The sequence below is a fragment of the Chelonoidis abingdonii genome, chromosome 22 (assembly GCF_003597395.2).
Source record: "Chelonoidis abingdonii isolate Lonesome George chromosome 22, CheloAbing_2.0, whole genome shotgun sequence".
Classification (NCBI taxonomy): domain Eukaryota; kingdom Metazoa; phylum Chordata; order Testudines; family Testudinidae; genus Chelonoidis; species Chelonoidis abingdonii.
The window spans coordinates 3,085,886-3,108,787 of record NC_133790.1 but is presented as its reverse complement, the minus strand read 5'-3'; the positions used below and the strand labels follow the sequence as shown (position 1 = coordinate 3,108,787).

The 22,902-nt window shown below is 39.7% G+C and overlaps 1 protein-coding gene across 3 annotated transcripts in view; it reads left to right on the top strand.

The window, feature by feature from the left end:
* Positions 1–22,902, top strand: part of KIAA1671 (KIAA1671 ortholog) — a 120,873-nt gene that overhangs the window by 47,698 nt on the left and 50,273 nt on the right. Inside the window, exon 1 of one of the 3 annotated variants that reach the window (XM_075060120.1) lies at positions 2,934–4,401. The exons of the other annotated variants lie outside the window; for them this stretch is intronic. Within the exon in view, the coding sequence (XP_074916221.1) occupies positions 4,117–4,401 (285 nt within the window). The 5' untranslated portion in view covers positions 2,934–4,116. Of the gene's footprint in view, positions 1–2,933; positions 4,402–22,902 lie in introns of those variants that run through there. 3 annotated transcript variants of the gene reach the window in all.

Here is a 22,902-nt window from a genome sequence, read left to right as displayed (position 1 = left end):
TGCAGGTTTCTCCTCCCATCCTTCCAGGGGCATCCAAGTAGATTGTCAGCTGTTTTTCAATTGAAGGGGGAGAAGGGGGAAGGAGAGTGGTGTGTCTGGGGTGGGGGAGACAGCAGGCTGACTGATCTATCCTGAGGCAGGATGAGAGAGACACCTTCCCACCCCCACATCAGCCCCTGACTCTGCTTGGCACATTAGTCTCTCCTGAAGCAGCCCGCTCTGCCTGCCTGCTTATGGTCCTCTGGCTGGTTCTGTGATTCCCTCTGAGTTCTCCCACAGCCTCCTCATCTGCCGGGAGCAGCATCTAGAGCTGCTCTGGGAGCTCTCCATGCTGAGGAATGTCAGAGCATTGCAGCAGTCCCGTCCCTCTTCCTCTCCGCCTCCCTGCAGCAGCAGTCTGCCTGCCGCTGTGCTCCTGTACAGGACAGAACAGGAGCCTTCCCCACTGATTTTCTCTTTATTCCCCCCAACTGAGCTGCACGCTCAGCTGTCAGATACTTCCAGGAACTTTAAAAGGGGAGGGGTGCATGCCAGCAGAGTGGTCATGGCAGGCATGGTGGGATACTGGGGGAAGCCAGTTATGTCGACAAAACAAACAGCAGAGTCTTCACTGACGCTTTGTTGCAAAAAGCTTTATGCCTCTTGTTGAGGTGGTTTTGTTTTGTCGGCAAAACAGCAGAGTTTTGTCACCAAAAGTAGCTTTGTAGTGTGTATACCTCCCCTGTTTTGTCGGCAAAAGGCAGTTTTTGCAGACAAAACTTTGTAGTGTAAACAAGGTCTTAGTTTAGTTGTTGTTGAGCCATAAATGTATTGTGAAAATCCCTGTGACTGGACAGGTTTAAGACTAGAAACAGGTTGACATGGCTGGATCCAAGTGACGTGTTGAAATACAGTCCCAATAATATGTGTGTTGAAGAAGGAGAAATCCTATTTCCCCCAATAAGTCACATTGATTCCTTTTGTGGCATTTGTGTAATGCTTTTTTTGTTTGTTACACATTCCTCAAAGAAAGGACGAAATAATATTTTTCTATCATTGTGAAACAGCCTGCTGGAAGCCATGTCAGGAAAATATACAGAAGCTGCTTGTTTGTCAGTTAAATATGCATGTCATAATCTTCCTGGAAGGACTGAACCAGAGAGAGAGAGAGATTAAATAAAATGCTAGTTTGCGGTTGTCATAAACAGATAGCTACGGGTTAATGTTTCTTTCACCCGTAAAGGGTTAACAAAGGGAACCAAACACCTGACCAGAGGACCAATCAGGAAAACCGGATTTTTCAGAGCTCAGGGAGGGATTTTTGGCTGTGTGTCCTTTGTCTGTGACTCTTGTGCTCTCTTGGCTCGAGAGAGGAGTCTTCTACCTTCAGGCTTCTAGTCTTCTGTTACAGTTGGTAAAGTACAGGTAAAACAATAGGCTTATAGTTGTTTTTTTGTATTTTCATGTGGTAGTGTGCTGATGTTTTAAATTGTATTTCTTTTTGATAAGGCTGTTGTTTATGTTTTCTTTTAAGCCAGTACTGTGTTTTCACCATTGAATACACAACCATTTTTTTGTCTTTTTCGTTCTTTGTTATATAAACCATTTTTGAAGACTCGTGTGGATTTTCCTAGTGGGGGCTCAGGGGCTTGACCTGCAGCTCACAGGACATGGTGGAGGGAAAGAAAGGAGGGGGGAAGGTGAATTGTCCTCCCTGTTTTGTAATTCAAGGAGTTTAAGTACAGTAATCTTCCAGGGTAACCAGGGAGGGAAAGCCTGAGAGGAGGTAAAGAGGGAGAAGGGAAGTGGGTTATTTCCCTTTGTTGTGAGACTCAGGGCATCTGAGTCTTGGGGTCCCCCAGGGAAGGTTTTGGGGAGACCATAGTGAGGCAGGCACTGAAATTCCTGTCTGGTGGCAGCGATACCAGATCTAAGCTGGTAATTAAGCTTGGAGGTTTCATGCTAGCATCTTATGTTCTGAACTCTAAGGTTCAGATCTGAGTAGGAAAGCTATGACAATTTCACATACATTTGACATGGTCAGCAAAACTTATCCCCTGTACTCTTACTGATCTTCCAATTTTTTTCTGGAAATACAGTGAAAATTAGTATACACACGACACCCTTCCTCAAATATCCGAAGGCTCTGCTGTCCTAAAGGTCACTAGATTTTTGTTTTGGTAGTTCTTGTTTTGTTTGAAAGTGGAATCTAGAGTTTCCTTGGACTGCATTTTCTAACATCTTGGAATTGATGACCTTTAAATCCTATCAGAACTAGTGTACCTCCTTTGATGTCAGGAGTTTTGAGAATCTTCAAAAGTATGTATGGGGAGGTCAAGTGGGGAAACTTACTAAGAACTAGTAGGACTGCTAGCCATCTAAGAATAGCCATGTCTAAGAATAGAAATTTGTGTAACAGTTAACTAAAACTAAACTCAAAACATGATTTCTCATCTAATTCATGTAGAAAACTATAAACCGAATAGATCTTTGAAGCTTTTCTTTGATACTCTGGGTTAATCTTTATCTGTTATGAATGTTTCATATTATAAGAATGGTCATTTAAACAAAGAGTAGTTTTTAAAATTTGTGAACAAAAATAGTGTGTGGCAAATACTCCAGAATTCTTAAGATTTATAGTTCTTGCATTTAAAGTGTGATCTCTGTTTATAGTTTTCTGCTGCTAGGCTGCTGCATTTTAATGTACAGTAGTGTCTCTGGCGGCTTACTAAAATATCCATTCACTGAAATTTTGCTATCGCAGTCTAGGGAAGGGTTAAAATCTGTAAGTACACGTGACATATGCAAACTATGAATCATTCCAGTAGATCTGTTCAACTCTCCTGCCTGCCCAGGCAGCAGGCAGATGCTGTTCCCTTGGTTGCCATGGCAATCCTGCCTGTACTATAATAAAGCCCAGCCCAGATCCTTCCTTAGGCAGACCTCTGCGGCTGTTTCACCTAGCTCATTGTTTTTTCTCTAGAGGAGGAGGAGAGAAAGGGAAGGAACCAAGTGAATAGAATAGGATACCAAAGGCAACAGTTTTTCATCTGCTTATAGCCTCTTGAGCCTTATTCAGGGAGAATTCAGAGCATGGCAGGCTCTTGATTTGTAAGATTCAGATGGGTTTGCAGGCAGCTGTGCTAGACAACAACATCTTCAAGAGTGTATTTCCTAGTGGTATAGAGAGAGGAGTGAAAGTGTGTAGCGACTTGTAATGGGGTGGAGAAAGTCTCTCTGCTGACTACTTGTACAGCAGTTTATCGTTCCCTGCTACATTCCTCCGTTCTGAAGCCCCTTCTAAGTGGAGAGCTGATGTCATCCAGAAGATCTTTTGGCAGGCTCTGAGCAACCAGCAAGTCCAGTCTTGAAGGCAGCAGACTTAATACGGTTCCCCTTCAGCTTCATTTTGCCTCACTATCTTGGGATTTATGTGCCTCTGGAAATGAAAATCTCCTAACATAGTTCTGAGGATGATGTGTGACCTGTGACAAGGGGGTTCTATGATCACTGATACCTGCTTCATAGTAAAACACCGGGATTTATTGGTCAGAAGACTGTATCACTTTGTCCAGTGAATGGATTGTATGAAAGCATCAGAAATCTGTGAAACATACTGTTGCCTGAAACCTGCCAGGCCAGAAGAATAAAATTCCTTCTAGAATTCTAATATTAAAAATATACCTATATCTTGGCTTTAAAAGGAGCTGTGTTTTTTCCTGTTCTGCACTGAGAAAGTAAGAGAACAATTCTATGCTTGTAAATAGACAAACTGTTTTCAAGTAACTATTTTCAGAAGTTAAACCTTAATTTTCTTTTGTTTACATGCCTGATACATTTAATTTTTAATTTGGTGAGGTTCTTTGATAATTGGAAATCTGATTTGTAAGTAAGAAGAAATTCCATTTTATTTCTTTTTATTTGGGAAATACCAACCTCCACCACACATAGCTTCTGTTATTTAAAAATACTGACGTCTATGTTTTAGTCTAGTGCTATTTATTTACACTAGACTCTGTTGAAAATTTTTTTATAGACTGTTTTTTTGCAAAACAAACAGCTCTGTAAGGAGTACAGAGAATTAAAGAATAATTGACATTGAATATTGATCCCCTCCTTTTTTTCCCCCCTGGAACAATGGATTACCTTGGAGACAAACTAACAGTGGCACAAACTCACATGACCCAGTGGATGGGGACAGTGCGTAGATCCTTACAGGAGGCACTAAATTTAGTCACAACTGCAGTTGCTCATGAACGGACTAGCGGGGAGGGTGGAAGCAGAACTCCCTTCAAGCGAACCTCCTCCTTCAGGCATTTTGCATCCCGGAGCAGAGAATCATTTAGAAGGTTTTCAGTGCGGAGTCAGCAGAGGTTCTCCTCCCTGAGGAAGAGGCAAGCCAGTTCAGAGCCACCAGATCTTGTAAGCAATGCCCCCTTTTTAGTTCTCCGAAGGTAGATAACTTAGGATAAAAATGAAGGAAGTTTTTTCACTGCAACATCTTGGCCGGGAACACTGATCTGTGTCATGTCAGCTTTTCAGTTTAAAAATATGTTCCAAAACACTTGTAATGCTTTGGGCTTTTTCTGTAGTGCAAATAGAAATTTCCATTAACTCTTATTGGTCAAAGTTAATTTACACAAGTTTCTGACAAAAACTAACTTTGGTGTTCTCTTAAAACTAAGATAGGACAAAGGTCTAGTCAGTAATTGGCAAAAGTTAGTCTGAAGCTGTTTTGCATTTGGTATGCAGATGGGGAACACATTTGCCCAATGTAACTTCTTACTTAATGTGTACATTTGTTCTTTTCATTTCTAATAACAGTGTTTTAGGTGAAATAATGTAGACTGGTAAGAAGAATCAAGGTGCTGTCACCTTGCAGCTAATAGTAAGCCAATAATATTGTCCAATAAGGGACTAAAAGCTTGTCTATTCTTACGTGATAATTGACATTTTAGTATTATGAAATACAGAATGTGGGACCCACACTGGAATCTGCGGGGCATAATTTAATGAGAGCATGTGAGAATGTTCTAGCTTGGTCTCCATACAGTCTGACTTTGGGCCATGTGGAACCATTTTTTGATTAAATGTCTTTTTCTTTTTGGGACTTATCTTCAGAAAATGCCCACTTTCTTGTTAAATAACTAGCATGACAAGGCGATAAGAGAAATGCATACTGCACAGGGAAGAGGTTTTTATGCATATGAGGGGTAAGAATTCCCCAGGTCAATAAAAGCTCAATTTGAGAACAGTCTGAAGTGGTATGGGGATTGGGGATCCTGCTCTTGTTCCTACCTAGCAGATTTCTGCCAGGCTTAGTTGACAAATCACCATAAAATGTTTGGGCAAAAGTTAAACCTCTGTAGTTCATAATCTGTATCTATGCATTGTAAAGCCACAGTGTTTCAGGTAGTTCCAACTGCTGTTTTCCTAGTGAACTAAAAGGAAAGGTAGTAAACCCTGCTAATTCTGGGTATATCTAGACTACCAAATTAGGTCAAATTTATAGAAGTCATTTTTTTAGAAATTGTTTTTATACAGTCGATTGTGTGTGTCCCCACACAAAATGCTCTAAGTGCATTAAGTCGGCGGACTGCGTCCACAGTACCGAAACTAGTGTCGACTTCTGGAGTGTTGCACTGTGGGTAGCTATGCCACAGTTCCTGCAGTCTCCACTGCCCATTGGAATTCTGGGTTGAGATCCCAATGCCTGATGGGGCAAAAACTGTGTCGCAGGTAGTTCTGGGTATATGTTGTCAGGCCCCCGCTCCCTCTGTGAAAGCAACGGCAGACCATTGTTTTGCACTTTTTTTCCTGGGTTATCTGAGCAGACGCCATACTATGGCAAGCATGGAGCCCGCTCAGCTCACCGTCACCATATGTCTCCCGGGTGCTGGCAGATGTGGGACTGCATTGCTACGCAGCAGCAGCTCGTTGCCTTTTGGCAGCAGACAGTGCATTATGATTGGTAGCCATCGTCGTCGTATTCCTGGGTGCTCTTTTAGCCAACCTCGGTGAGGTCAGTCGGGGTGCCTGGGCAGACATGGGAGTGACTCATCCAGGTCATTCCCATCTTCTGGCAAGCAGCCAGGAGATGATGATGGCTAGCAGTTGTACTGCAGCGTCTTCTGATGAGCACCCAGGAGATGACAATGGCTAGCAGTTGTACTGCACGGTCTGCTGCCAGCCTAAGATGTAAAAGATAGATGGAGTGGATCAAAACAAGAAATTGACCTGGCAATGTGCACATCATGCTGATGAGCTCTGCATGGTCACCTGTGCTGATCAGCTCGCCACGCTGGCCAAACAGGAAATGAAATTCAAAAGTTTGCAGGCCTTTTCCTGTCTACCTGGCCAATGCATCTGAGTTGAGAGTGCTGTTCAGAGTGGTCACAATGGAGCTCCTGGAGGCCAATACCGTCGAATTGCGTCCACACTACCCCAAATTCGACCCAGCAAGGCCGATTTCAGCGCTAATCCCCTTGTCGGAGGTGGAGTAAAGAAATCAATTTAAAGAGCCCTTTAAGTTGAAAAAAAGGGCTTCATCGTGTGGACAGGTCCAGGCTTAAATTGAGGTAATGCTGCTAAATTTGACCTAAAATCGTAGTTTAGACCAGGCCTCTGATTGTTAAATGAGCCATGTCTCTTTTAAACAATTATTTCATTGGGAAGGAATTTAATAAATGGCTACAAACATTTAAAGAATAGTTCAACAAATTTTAAAGCAGACTTCTTATTTAGGGCTTCTTTTTGCACCATTGAAAGCAAGGGAGTTTTCCCTTGATTTCAGTGGGAGCAGGATCAAGCCCTTCATTTCTAGTACCTAGATAAACTGTGAGTGGCCCTATTGTGAACTTGTTCAGAATTTTTTTAGAAAGCACTATGCTTTCCTAAAGCCTAGAGGCATGGATAGATTTGATGGAGGCTAATTAGGATTTGTTCATTGTGTGCTTTATGTAAATCATGCATTCCTCAGAAAGGTATGGCATCTGCACACACAATCCTGCTAATATTTCATCAGCAATAAAACCTACAACACTTTATTGGTCTGACTTGTTTATTTACTGTTTGGCAGCTAAGCTAAAGAAACTGAAAAAGATGTGTTGTCAAAGAAGCACAAAAGCAGGAAAGAGGCAAGTTTAGTTGGAAAGAAATGTAATGGGGGTGGCGGGGAGGGAAGCACCTCATGGGAAATTGTGACACTACACAATTAGAATTGTCAAAATGAAAAACAATTTTAAATTATCATGCAAAAGTGCTACAAATATATGGATTCAGAAATAGAAAGGAATCGAGTCTGCCTCTTGCTTAATGGGTCTTTTAGAAGTAACAGCAAAACTTCCCGTGGCTTACAGTGTAGAACATCTTCTTCAAAGGTAGGGTGGCCTTTGAACTTACTGCTCATGCAGGCACCAGAGGCACTTTAGGTCTGAATCCTGCAAACGTTTATGCATGTGTTTAATTTTAAGCATGTGAGTAGTTTAACTGAAATAACATCAGTATTTTCCAAAGTTAAACATTTAAATGGTTCAGTTTAACCAAAATAGCCTAGGGATATAGGAACTTAGAATTACTGTAGGAGCTTCATTTTATTTGTTGTTGTCCTAAATCAGTTTTAAACAAGAAAAGTCCCTACATAATGGAGTTTATATTCAGTGTGATTCAGTATCTGGCAGTACTTTCACAGAAATTTTACCTTTCTGTCTGGGGCTGAAATTGGGGTTTGTTTTAATAACTCCATGGAATCGCTAATAGATTTTTATTAAATACCAGTGTAGTTAAAACAGTATGTAATCCATCATAAATGGGTTGGTTGTTAATCATTTTTACAATGGTAGTGTAAGTTTGCTCTTGATACTTTTTGTGGGATGCTTTCATATGACTGTGAAGATAAGCTTTTGCTTACTAGTTTGGGAGCTAGGTGTCCACTAGCGAACGCCACCTAATTCTTTCTAGGTGGAGTTGGATTCTTGTGTTCCGTTGCGGTACAGTACTGGTTGAATGCTTAGTGTTGTACAAGACAGGAAGGAACTTGCAAAACTCAAGGTGAACTACACAGCTAAAATTACAGTTGATCTAAGCATACTGAATGCCCCCCAAAGTATTTGGATGAAGTGGAAGACAGTTCAGTAATAATTTTTAACTTAAAAATAATGTATCCACTCCTTCCCTTTGTACCAATCCCTTCTGTGAAAGTCTCTGGACCTTCCTCACAGGATACCTATTCAAATAGATTACAGTTCATTAGGAGATGACAGGCTGATTTGTGAAATGAACACGTGTGTGTTTTTTCTTGCGATGTGAGTTGCTTCATGGCATCATTTTGAGAAATTTTAATATTTAAAGGGATTGGCAACCTTTGGCATGTGGCGCGCCAGAGTAAGCACCCTGGCACGCTGGGCTGGTTTGTTTACCTGCCGCGTCCGCAGATTCGGCTGATCATGGCTCCCACTGGCTGCGGTTTGCTGTCCCAGTCCAATGAGGGTGGCGGGAGGCAGTGGCCAGCACATCCCTCGCCCCACATGGTTTCCCACTGCCCCCGTTGGCCTGGAGCGGCGAACCACAGCCAATGGGAGCCGCGATCGGCCAAACCTGCAGATGCGGCAGGTAAACAAACCGGCTCGTCTCCCTGGTGAGCTGCATGCCGAAGGTTGCCGATCCCTGACTTAGTGCATCAGACTGTGTGCTTCTTTTTCATTGTTTTATTTTGCCATATTTGTCAATTATTTTGTTCTGAAATCAGTGATTTCTCTTCTATCTCCTATGGAACCTTGGAGGCGTGTTTTCATGCAGAGTTTGTAACTATACTTCCATGGCCACAGACTGATGTAACAAACACTGCATGATGGGCCATGTCCTCCCCAGCCATTGGGCAGCTTCACAATGCTCCAATGATCTAATTCAAGGTTGTTTGTCTCTTAAAAGATTTTCTAGCCTAGGGCAATGCACCAGTGAGGCAGAGTCTCAGTACTTCCTATACTTGCCCCTTCGTGCAGCCAGTGCAGGCTATGTGGCCTAATCCTAACCTAGCACGGAGAAATCCCAGAATCAGAGAGTGGAAAGGTGAGTTAAAATAACCTTCACCTATTTGGACCCCATGCTTCAGTTCTTGGCTTCAGCTGAGGATCAGGGCCAGTAAGTTCTTTCTGGATCTTGCAGAAGTAGATACTGGGCTGTGAGGGGGAATAACTAGAGTAAAAGCTCAGGGAATAGATGCTATGATAGATCAACAAAATTGTTTTCGGTGTAAATGTTAGGTTCTTTTATTGTGAAATCTCCTTCTCTCTCTTTGGTGCTCTTTTCTTTGTTTACTTCTCTTCAACATTTCAGATTTTAGTAATTTTGGCAGCACTAACTTCGTGACATGAGTCAAAATCTTGACATTCTTTGCTGCCTCTAGCAGCCTGGTGGGGAGGTTCAACTACAGATTCCTCAGGAAGGAAGGCTGGAAGGAAATGTCTCATTCAAAATCTAGTTGTTTAGTTTACATGAGGGTCCAAGACCTTATACAGAGCACATTGTGAGTCCAATTTGCACTTCACAGCAATCACTTCTAATCTCAAAATATTATCATTTCAGGCCTTTATTTCTAAAATAAAAACCAGAGGAATAGATGGCTTTATATGAGACCACTATTGAATAGCATGAACTTGAATCAACAGAATCTATATATAGATTTATTTATTTATTTATTTTTATTTGGGGTGGGTGGGTGTGTGAATTGTTGTTTGTTTCAGGTCAGTCATGTGATATAAGGATCCCAAACACATTTTTAATTGATTATTTATATTGCCATAGTGCCATAGGTGCCTCAGGCATGGAGCAGGACCCCATTGTGTTAAATGCTGTTCAGTCACAGAACAAAGAGATGGCCCCTAAATTCCAGTCTAAGAATCCTTAGATCCCTGTACATTTGTCATACCAAAGAGCTAGTTTATACTAAGCTATAAACAATGCAAGATAATGATTGTAAATATACTGTTTTGGCTTTATTCAGCAGAAAGCATTTTTAAGACATTTGTGAGACGTTTTTTTCTTGTAGTGCTTCTACTGTTCCACATTTAATTTTGCTGCTGAGAGTTTACATTATCCTGTGATTTGCCATGGTTTCATCCAAAGTCAAAACTATATTGGCTATGCCATATTTTATACCTCCATTATTCCTTTCCCATAAAACCTGCTGCCTCTGCCACATCTATAATTTGGTCTTTGCTTATAACAAAAGCAGCAGTCACAGGTGTATTGTTTCCTTTCTTTCCAAGTCTCTCCCACTTTGGGGGGAACACACTGGGTTGCCTATTGGGTGTTGTGAAGGCCAATACTATAACAGGGTTCAAAGGGAAGCTAGATAGTCACTGATGGACCTATTAGCCAGGATGGGCAGGAATGGTGTCCCTAGCCTCTGTTTGCCAGAAGCTGGGATTGGGTGACAGGGCATGGATCACTTGATGTTAACCTCTCTGTTCATTCCCTTTGGGGCACCTATTAGAGTACAGGACACTGGGCTTGATGAACCATTGGTCTGACCCAGTTTGGCCATTCTTATGTTCTTAAAAATCTTGGAGGAAATGCTGACGATGTTGCTGTGCCTAAACTATGTTGCTTATGAAATGCTCCTGGGAATGTCAAAAGACACTTCCCATTTTGCAGGGATAAACAAAGCTGAGCTCCCAAAACACAGTGTAAACAAGAAGTATCTCGATTAGATCTCTCTTTTTGAACTGCATTGTCTTAATTTTATATGAGATAATTTTCAAACAAAAAATAGAAGCTGCAAAACTTGGATCTTATTGTTTTGTTAATGAAGTGATTTTTATCTGTAGACATAAAATTACCCACCAGTTAACGATAATCAGCTAATTAATTTCCTATAAGCATTATGGTAATAATAAAATGACAACTGTCTGTGTGTGTGTGTGTGTAAATAAAGTTTTATGTATATATATTTTGTTGGCATGGCTGCAGATCCTGGCAAAAGTGAATAGAATTGCACTTCAGTGGCTACCTTTCCTCCGTGAGAGGTTCTGAAGATAGGTGTTGGTCTTATCTGCCCCACTGGCTCTCATATAGTGTGCCATCTTCTCGCTCAATGTGTACGTGAAGTCAAAAGGGGAGACTGAGGGTGATTTAGATTCCATTGAGAGATATGTTGTTACTCAGTTCTTAATTTTTATTTTTTTTAACATCCATACATTGCAGTTTCTCTGCTTTTCCCAGTACTTGGCTCAAAGTGAGACTCGAATGACAGCAAGTTTGGCTGCTACTATGTTTGCACTAATATTTGGAAACATCTTGAGGTTTTTGCAAGGATTATACTCCCTCAGGTTAACAGTCTACAGATGCTTGTTCAACACCAACTGCTCTTAAATTTTTAGATTGTTGTGGTGACTAAGAAGCACTTTAGTTAACTAACTGTGTCCCTCTCGGCAGTTTATGGCTGGGTGCATTTTAAGATGTGTGTGGTCTTGTGGTTTGTATCTAGACAGCCTTTACAGAGACTGATTAGTATCCCTCCATGCCACCTCAGAATCTGATTTACTGTTGGGCTTGAGCCAGCAGTTCTTAGACATGGGTCAGGGTATTCTTCTTGAAAGTGACACTTCTCTGGAATTTGCTGCTCTCCTTGGTATGTCAAAGGCAGATTTTGTTGACCCTTCAGAATGCTGTATAAAGCACATCTTTTTACCTCTGTCTCCTGCCTTAGGAAAGGATAATGGTGGGATATAAATAGGTATATCTCCATATATTTTTTTTATATATATCTCCTAGAACTGGAAGGGACCCTGAAACATCATTGAGTCCAGCCCCCTGCCTTCACTAGCAAGACCAAGTACTGATTTTGCCCCAGAGCCTTAAGGGACTCCCTCAAGGATTGAACTCACAACCCTGGGTTTAGCAGGCCAATGCTATTCCCCCCCACTTAAGATGTTTTTGAAGAAGTTCAGTTTATCTGACAGTGGCCCGTATGTTTTGTTAAATGTGTACGTTACCTTTGCCTTAGTTATATTTTAGCCGTATCTCCTCTGTTCCTTCACACAGTTCTTCTGTTCTGCTCCTGGGATCGTTCCTTTTTACTCAGAATTGATGTGGTCACATGCCAACTTTCTTTGTTTGAATTTAATGCTAGTGAAGTTCAGGACAGTGCTGGAAATGGAAACCTTTCATTCATACACAGAAATAGGGTTGTTTCAAGACTTCCCCAAACAGCACTGCTAATTAATCTCAACCCTGCCCTTTAAGGACTGCCAGTAAGGGTTAATGTGGTTCAGTTTCTGTCATCTGAGATTGTCTACGTGGAGACCTATTACATACTAGGAACTAGGTTGAGGCCAAAAATAATTTTCACGTACACCAGTGAACATTCATAGATTTTAAGGCCAGAAAGGATCAGTGTGATCATCTAATCTGACCTCCTGTGAAATATAGGTCATGAAACTTCTCCAAAATAATTCCTAGAACAGATCTTGTACAAAAACATCCAATCTTGAAAGTAAAAATTGTCAGTGATGGAGAATCCACACTTTGGATAGTTTCTGCTTTCATACGTTACTGATCTGAGCAGGGTTTGTATGGGTGACTTAAAAGTGAAGGCTCATACTTCAGTATGTCAAAGTTAGACTCAGGACTCACAGTTTGTCAGACCACTCTGTTTTATTACCACAGCGCTCTGCTAATACACCCAGATAATGTGAGCACCATACAAGACACAAACTATCTTATTTATATAGATAAAAGGGGGGAGCATTTAGCAAGATAACAAAGGAAGCAGAATCTGATAATTTTACCTGGGCTAGCCATGCATATCTTATTTCCTTACTTGACTATTACCGATCTTCTGTTAATGTTTCGCCATTAGCACCCTTGTTTATGCCTAATGTTTCTTTTCCTGGCACCTGTATTTCAGCATTTCTTATTTCTGCTTAAAGGTACATACAACATTTCTTTAATCCACTCTTATTTTTACAATATAATTAATTCTACTTTCACAAGTACAAAACTCATGAGCAATCCAGTCACCCTGTGATAGACTTTGTTCAAAAATGGGCGCTAGATATGTAAACATGTATGTGCTCTTGAATGAATGGTCATATTCTGGCCATGGATGGTCACTGGGCCAAGAGAAAACTGACTGTTATGTTCTTCAGTTGGATTTTTTTTTTCAGGAAGCCCTTTAGTTACAAAATGGATGCCATGATAGTTCTATTTAATTATTCCCCGACTCTTCTCGTGTATTATAAAACTCCATGGATTTTTAACTTCTGAGTTGCTATTCCAATTAACCTTCAAAATGTAATGCTTCAAATTGTTTTCTCCCCCTGATTTATAACTGAAATACTCCAGGCATCACACACAGCAGATGAGGTCTGAATGCTCACCATGAGCACCTGGATGTAGTATATTAATTTTATAATACTTTTTATATGGAGATACAGTGGAAAAACTAGGTTTTGGAGAAAACACTGCTATAGAGTTGGGGTTACTTCATGAAAATATAGTAAGAAAATAATAGATTTTAAAAATAAAATAGAGGTAAGTGTGGAGCCAAGGTGTGTGTAACTACTAGAAATATTTCTAGGCTACTAACTTCATAAGATGCAACTGTGGCCCATGTTATCTTCTGGTTACTGCAGTATCTTTCCTAGCTACCTCTGCCAAACTTTTTGAGACTGAAGCATTAGAAATAAAAATGTATTTATCAAATGTTAAATACATTATTTGTGAAATCTTTATAGAATATGTGTTTAGAGACACTTCATACATTTGTTTACAATATGAAAAAGCCTTTTAGCTCTCAAAGTGCTTAATTTTTTTTATAATTAGCAGGTGGATTTATACATTTGTGAAAACAGCAAGTTCAACTAACTATTAAACATATTCCCAAAATATTGTGGAGTGGAAGCGACTGAGGCGTTTGCTGTAGTGGTGCAGTTTAAGTTGCTTCCATTTACATAAGTATTTATTATGGCCATAAAGCCACCCTTTAGTCAAACATGGGCTCCTTTTGAAACCTCAGAGTGCCAAAGAGAACATTTGTATGTATTCTGTTTGGCTGAGAAGAATTAAATGCCTAACTTGTTTTTTTTCTTTTTTTATTAGTAGCTCAAAACATTCTAAACTTGTAAGATGTGACAGGATCCCCGGGCTGCAGCCTGGGACTGTGGGACTGCTGTGCCCCTTTACCTCTTCAGCCTGGGTGCTCTCGCTCAACTCTTTGCTAGTGACAAGCAGCAAACCCCTCCAGGCACTCCTATCACTCAGCACAACCGCATGTGGAGCCCCACATCCAGCTAGACTGCATGAATGCTCTCGGAGCCACTCATGAATCACACAGAAAAAGGCACCAGCTGAATCCCCCCAGTTTCCAGCACTATATCTCAGGAATATACCATCTTTCAGTGCTCAATTTATTAATTGGTTAACCACTTCATCAATGGAAAGTGCAAACCTGGCAAGCACCTTTATCAAACACATCAGGCAAACTTACTGGTAAAGATAAACTGTTAAACAAATGTATTGACTACAAAAGATAGATTTCAATGATAATACATGATAGACAAAAAGTCAGAGTTAGTTACCAAAATAAATAAAATATAAGCATGCAGTCTAAACTCTCAACCCTATTAGACTGGGCAACATCTAGATGAAGCAGTTTTTCTCACTCCACTGAATAATGCTGTTCATAGTGCACAGATTTCACCCTTGAAACCTGGGCCAGTCTCCTCTGTTGGAGTCTTAAGTCTTCTCAGTGTCCTTGTTGCTTGCAGCATAGGTGGGGACAGGAGAAAGGTGAAGCATGGGCCCCGTGTCCAGTTTTATACCCTCAGTCCACGTGCTTGGAGAACTCAAGTCCAGGCATGTCTGGGGGCATTGCTGAGTCCCCAGGTGAGGCTGAGCAATTCCCCTGGTGTAGCCTCATGCAGGTGAGTCACTGCATTGTAGCTCCCTTGCTGGACAATGGCTGTTGAGAGGTTGTGTGACACCGCACCCGGGCGCTGGTTACTTTTCTTGCTGTTGTCTCTGGGGAGCTAATATCTGGATGATTCCCCAACATACAACATGTTTTAGTGACAACCATATAACACAATCTCATAACTTCATATGCACTGACGATGTACTTATTTAGATAGAACAGTGACTTTCAGCTGATCATAACCTTTTCCCTGATACCGCACATGGAATGCTTTATATGCCATATCACAGTTAGTTGTATACAGATGAGGAAATGGGGGTTACAAGATGTTCCCCAGGGCCGGCTCTAGGCACCAGTGTTCCAAGTATGTGCTAAGGGCAGCACGCCTGCCCTTTGGAGGCGGCACTTTTCAAGGGGCGGCACTCCATTGTGTTATTTTCTTTTGCTGGGGGGGGCAAAAAACCTGGAGCTGGCTCTGATGCTCCCCCAAAGTTTAGTATGTCACAGCATGTATCTGACTTCATGCAGTGGAATATGAAAAGGGAAACTTCAGACAACTGCATATTAGAAAAAGATTCAAACTGAGTATTTTAAGTCTGGCCCAGAAGTGGCACAGGGGTACTGGGCGTGCTCCCAGCCCTGGGAAAGGCCCTCATTGTGCCCCAGCTTCCTCTGATTAGCACATGATGATAATGGAGGCAGTAGAAGAGAGGTGGAAATTTCAACCTCCATGTCTGGAAAAAAATCAACTTAGACTGGAAGTTTATTCTTCCCTCTCCTCCACTTTAAAAAAAAAAAAAAAAAAAAAAAAGTTGTAAGTGGAGCACCATCTCCTCCTCTTTCTGTATAAAGCCCGTGTGGCAACGTGGTGCTCTTAGTGCTGAGCTGGTGGATAGGTAGGAATATCACTGTTATGGCAGCATCCGTAGAGAAGATGCATGACGTAGATCTCAGGAATGTACTGTAATCCCAGTGATGTGCACTGTGAAGTTTGGAGCATGTATGAACCATGCATGCTCTATTCCCTTTGAGTAGGCAATACTCATTAAATACATGGTTTGTTTTTAAAGAGCCATTAGCCTGATGTTCTGTACTGAGTGATTAGAATGAGGTATATCAGCTTGCGATGATTTGACACAAGGGAGCACTGAATTGGAGGCTTTTATGTCTTCTACAGTGAAACTCTCTTTCATTTGCCGATTTACCTTTTTTAGGGGGGGAAAGATGTGAACTGTCTAATAAATAAAAACAAATTGTCTTAAATTATTTATTCTGCGCATAATTACTTTATTAGGAATTATTGCTCACCTATAGTAAATGTATCTATTTACAATATTGTATTTAATGAATTTTTATATACCAATAAAATATTTGCGCAAAGAACAGTAATGAATCATTCTTGAGTTTAAAATATTTTTTTCCACTTTTGTCAATTATTGCAACTTAATTTCTAAATTTGCAGAGAAACATTGCAAAGCAAAGAGGATAGCACCGCTGTAGAAAGTATGCTTTTTAGAATGAGTCAGTTGTGTCTTTTCTATGAAAATAAATGGACCTTAACAATGACAAATAAATTTTGTCGAGTTTAATTAATGGGTGCACAAGAGCCGATACACAAGCAGTTCATGGTTTTTCATTGTTAATAACGTCTTTCTTCTGTTTATCAGGCCATGAACATAGCTTATGTAAAGTAGCACCATAAGAAAAGTAGTACCCAGGATTTCTTTTTATTAGTCTTTCTACCTCTGTTGATTGGAAGAATCAATTGGAAAACGTTTTGATTCTGTTTTTTTGAGAGCAAGCAAGCCTAGGATAGTGTTCTTAATAATTTTAATAGGTTCTTGTTACAGCATAAACATCTAATGACACTTGAACAATGAAATGTCTTTAGACTTAGTTATTAGTTAGGCCTGTTTCTCTCATATTTTGAAAAAAAGCAGACAATTATGTACAATTAGCTGGGAGACCTAAACAAGGTGAATTAAATAGAAACATTAGTTGAAATACATTTTATTCTGACTGCAGTAATATTTTTGTACTGAAAATATTTTTTCTTCTTAGTTTCGTTGAATATTTGTGCATATTACATCTGCTTATATCCTCTGCATTACTTTTGACATTCTTTCTGTTTCCTCAACTTTATGTACCTTTAGAATTTCTTTCAAGATGCTGGATTTTTATGTGTGTGTAATTTTGAAAGAAAGAACATACAGTTTATGGAGTCCAAGTATTTGCTAATTAGTGCTGAGAATTTCACTTATCACACACTTGTCAAACTTAATCCTATTTTAAACATAAAGAGATGTCTGTCAGGAAAAAAGTGTGATCACTTATTGTGTCTAGCTTTGTATTTGAATCATTAAGGGAAAACACCATAACTTGAAGGTGTTGCTCCCAAACATGGGTCTTTAATGCACGCAAACATATTTCCTTCCTAATGTTACAGTATAAAATAAGCCTGCTTAATCCAGTTAAGAGGGTGAGGGGAGTCTGTTCTCTTCTTTATGCCAACTCCCATTAGTGTTAATGAGAGCTGCACGTGCACGTTTCTGGGAGAATAGACCTCTGAGTCTTTTGTGAAGGAATAATACAGTGCTATTTTGTTTGAGTTCTTTGAGATGGACACTGGTGCCTGCCCAATGCCACACAGCTCTAATCCTGCTGGGCTTGTGTTTTTTCCTTCACATATGTATTTCTCTCATCCTCTACCCAGTAATGAGAGTTAGGAACTTCTGGGAGGTTGTTACTGTAACTCCCAGAGTAAATTCTCTGGGGTAAGTGATAAGACTTTTTTCAGTTGAGGTGTTCACCTTTGGAATTCACTCCCTCTTAGAGTTTGGTAGAATACTAGAGCATTAATAATACTATCACTTGTGTTGTGGTAGCACATAAAGGTCCCAGCTGGGGATCAGCACCCATTGTGCTAGGCATTACACATGTTGAATGACCCATTTTTTTGTTTTTTTTTCCTGGTTTTAGGTAATTAATGTGACTTTGACAGGGCTTCTTGCTATCTAAGATACTAGCCAACATGAATAAAAGTAACAGAATCTGTCGCAAAGAATGTATCTTTGCACCAGCACTTACATACTAAAAATTGTTTTTATAATTCCATTCAGAACTTCCTTTAATGTTTCTTCTTATTATTATTATTATGTGGCATCTCCATAAGTGGAGGTTTGCAACCATGGAAGCCCATTCTGTACAACCCTCTGCTAATCTCTTTGTGGATGAACAGTCTTCTGCTCCACCCAGGATATCATATTGTCCATCCAATATCTTCTTTTTCTGCCTCACGTTCTGCCATTAACTTTCCTTTCCAGTGCCCATAAACATACATCACCTGCTGAAACTTAAAATGTACCCTGCAAGTTTACTCTTTCATTTCATAAGATCTCTAACTAGCATTTGCTAAGTTCCAATCACCAGTACATTTCATTAGTTATGTAATCTGTGCATAATATTTTCAGAATTATTCTATAACACCATAATTTGAGGAGCTGTCTTTCTTTTTTATCAATTTGTTTGAATGTTCACGTTTCACAGCTGTAATTTAACAGAGACCAAATAGTTTTTAAAAGTCAAAATTTAACCTTCAGCTTTATGTCCCATCTCATCAAGTGTTTATTCTTCCGCTTGCTATATGGCTGTGTTGTTCATTGGAATTTTGCATGTTTTCCTAGTGTCCTTGCATAAGACCATAGCTTTTGTCTTGTCCATATTTTTTGCCATATTCATATATTATTTCCACTAACTTCATCAGGCCTTCTGAATTAGCCAGTAGCACTGTGTTTGCTGCATAGCAAATGTTATTCACCCATTTTCCATTCATCTTTAATGTTTAAAACTAGTAAAACATTAATGTTTTGAAATGCAGATGAGCTCATGGCCTCTTCAGAGAATGAACAAATGTACCAAATTAGGAAAGCTACATATAGTGCATTAATTTACTCTAAACTCCATGCAGCGACCACTCTAAAACTATCCAGTGTAGACTTGTTGAAATTGTAAGAGATAATGCTGCCTAGAAGATCAGACTAATGCACATTTTGGGAAAAGTTAAGTAACAGAATACGAATTCTTTAGAAAAAATATAACTGTTGATAAAACAAACTCAATTCTGTACTGAAACAGTTACCAAAGGTTGCTCTTGCTTTGTGTGTGCAGCCTTTTATTTATGGTGCCTTAAGAAATCCCAGTAATTCTGGGCTATTTAAAGTGATAATTTCCCCAGAGACAGCTACTTCCTCCCATTGCAAAGAATTGTGATAAATTGTAGAGGAACATTCTGCAAAAGTATTGAAGATGCAGTTAATGGAGGATGATAAATCTGTCTTAGTTTGTGGTGTTTAAACAACAATAAGATCCCCCTCAATGTACTTGCTGTATCTATATTTAATAAAGGTCTTTACTGTCCTGGGATGAAAACTGATTTCTAGCACCGGACTATTAAATCCTCTCGTGTGTCAAACATTTACTATTGTTCTCAATACTCTGCTCTATTTTCCTATCCATAATTGATTTGGGGAAATATTCTAATGCTATGCTCATTTGGTTTAGACAGGTGTTTTTTTATTTTATTTTTTTATTTTTTTTTTAAGAATTGGTTTCTATTTCTTCATCACTCTCAGTATCACTCTCTACTTCTGTCTCTAGCCCTGCACTAAAATCACTTGATTTTTCTATTAAATTATAGGGAGTTTTCTCTGCAGGTCTAAGCAACTCCTTTTTCAGGATATCCCTGTTGAAGATAGTCTGTATGAAGCCTTTGAAATTCATACTGCTGTGGAAAGGTTCATAATACACAAATATAAGCAAATTAATAAAAAAAAAGTTGATCATACACAAATATAAGCATAATTGAAAATGTTTTAATTGGGTCCGATTCCACGGAGTTAACTAGATTCTTTATTAAACCTGAGTTCCCATGGATTTATTTGGCCAGATCCTCTGCTGTAGCCAAGATAAGCTTGGCCCAGTAGGCAACTCCCTGATTCTCTTATTGGCCCTGATGCAGGTTAGAGCAGCAGACTCTCAAGGAGCTCTCTGCTAGCTGTGCTTAGACCAGACCTAGGAGGAAAGTGGCATAGAAAAAACAGGGCTACACAGACAAGGGATTCCCCAACACAAGGGAATGCTCAGCAAAGGAAGTGCAGGTAGTTTCCACTCTGTCCAATGTAAACGGAGTGGGTGGTGGTGGGTAGAGTGAGGAATCTGCCTCACTGTTCCTGAAGGCCTCAACAGTGCTGAGCACTTTGCAGGATCGAGCCCAAATTAGAAAGGCAGTGTGGTCTAGTGGAGAAGGCACCGAACTGGGAATCAGAAAATCTGGATTCTCTGATCTGCTCTTAACTGCTGTTTGAACTTGGTTAAATCACTTAACTTCTCTGTTGTGTCTGTTAGGATTGTAAGCTTTTTGGGGCAGAGATTCTCTCTCCTTTATGTATTTACACTGGTTAGGACCGTGGGGCATTGATTGCAGCTGGGGCCTCTAGGCACTGCTTTAATACAAATCACTAATACAATGAAGTTTGTTAACAAAGGTATTGTTTAGGGCTGTGTCACAGATTGATATTTCAGTTAAGATATAAATATTCCTACCCTGGCAATACAGTATCCATAGGTTCCCTTGCACTCAGTGATTTCAATGGGACTTGACTTTGTGCAGCAGTAACAAGTAGAAAGTTAAGTTGAAGTAAAAAACTGGAACTACAGTTGATTGCACCTTTCAGTATGGGATAAGAGCAATATTGATCATTGCGTATCCCTCCCAATTTCACTACACGTTACAACTGTGATAAAGAACACATTGAAATCAAACAATGTAGCTAGTTGATGTGGTAAGAACATTGCCCAGTGAACACTTGTGTTACACTGTGAACTGTTGAAATGTTGCAAGGATATTGATAGAAGATCTGTAAGCCACTCAAGCTTTCTGTAATACTGTAGGTAGCTTTTCAATGGCTGATGTACTATGCTTTATTCGAAAGTCACACCATTAAAATAAGTTGATAAGAATTAAAATGGAAAACACTTTTAAACAAAATGAATGATAGACCTTAAATGGCTGAAAGCAATAACATGAAAGTTAAGGCTGATAATATTTAACTCACTATCTTATTTAGGTAGTCTTAGAAGTCATGGCACATTGTATTGTAGAACACTTGTGTATAACCCTTAAAAACATTAATTTCCGTTCGATTTGTTAGGAAACACAGTGCTCAAGCACAATACATTTTATCCTGCTTAAGTTGGCTTTCATATTAACAAGGTTTTAGGAAGATTAATAAACAGCTTGATGGAGTGTACATTTTTGTTTAAAATCCAAAGGAGCAACACCACTAATAGTACAATGGTCTGAGACCATTTGATTTAAAATGTTCAGTTAGAGCATATATCCCACACAATAAAATTAAACCATTCCGTGTTTTAAAGGGACACTAATGCAAACAAAAGCTCTTGCAATGAAAAGTACAGTGTATGTTCCTTGTCTAGCTTTCAGATCTGGGCCGTTTCCCCTGAATTCAGTTTATTAGTTGGCAGACCCCAGAAGGTTTTGCTAAGTAGTCAGACTTCTCTGTCTGACCCAGCTTCTTTCTGATCAATTCTGAGTCATCCAGTGGTTGCATGTCATCTCTTCAAGAGGTAGCCTTCTCCCTCCCTCTTTAGAACCTGATCTACCTTCCCTCCCTCCTCCCCACTTCTTCTCAGAAAAGGGGATCTAGCAACCCCAGGGGCCCATTGTATTTAGTAATTTAAAGTTTCAGCAGCACTGAGATCACCTCTTCCTGACTGAAATATTTCAGTTTGTGTTTTGGGGTTGGGGAAAGGTTTAGGGTTCGTTACTTTACTCAGGCCAGGTAGCCCCAACTGCTGACTTCTAAACATTTTATTTTACAATCAAGTCATTTTGACCTATTGGCAGAGACAAAAATTGTGACACCATTGTCATTTTGCCTGTAAATATAAGACTACTGTACGTGGGTTTTACTGTGCCTTCTTTATGAAAAAATATTAGAATTCAGGTTTGTGCCTGAGTCTGTGCTATAACTCAGCACAGTATGATTTGAAAAGACTGAGAAGCTAAACCAGTTACCCCTAAAAATAACTCCCATGATTTATAAAGGAAATATTGTCAGATTTTTAACGCTAGCAATTCTACTGGTTATCATATGCCAGTGGGCGGAGAGAAAAAATGTGTATGGCTCTGACAGTCTTTTGTTTCCATAGCAACAATGGAACTGTAGTGGTTGATATTATAATTTGTCAGAATACTTTACACCATGGGACTTGGCTGATATTCAGTTGCATGTGGAAAAATTAACTCTTTACAGTTTTAGGGGTACTTAAATATAATAATACATCTCTTTAGGGTTTGCAATAGTTCTACACAAATATATAAAAATAAATAAAACTAAATCTTTGTATTCTAAGACAGAGGCATGGGCAATTTTAATATGCCAATATTTTCACATGTTCATATCCCAAATGTGCTCCTGAAAAGGCAGTTCCCATTTACCACTTTAAAACTTCTGGTTCTCTGAAGTTTAACTACATCTCAGCAGGGGACTGAGTTGAGTGGAAAATTTTACAGTACTAAATCAATCTGTGTTTATTTCAATCTTTTTCTGTGGTGGTGGTGGAGAGGGTCTGAATACAGCAGGTCTTTAAGTTGTTATAGGGGTGTGATTTAAATTGTTTTTGTCATTGGTCTTGGTGTTTCAGTTTTGTTTAAATTTACGTTATTGTACCAGCCTACTAAATCTTTAATCTGTGTCAGATTTTAATCACAGCTAATGTTTTGTGTACAGTCAACCACCTCTTGAAGATGAATAATGTGTTGTAGGAGTGAAAAGGACACTGCAGTTTTTTAAATATAGTTTCCTGATTTGTTTGTTTTCCCTGGTTTGTAAAATGCTTGTAAGACTTGAAAAGTTACCATGCAAATAGAAGAGGTCAGCCTGGCCAGGAAAATGCTGCCTCTTCCTGAGTATCTAGTGCTGTGGGAG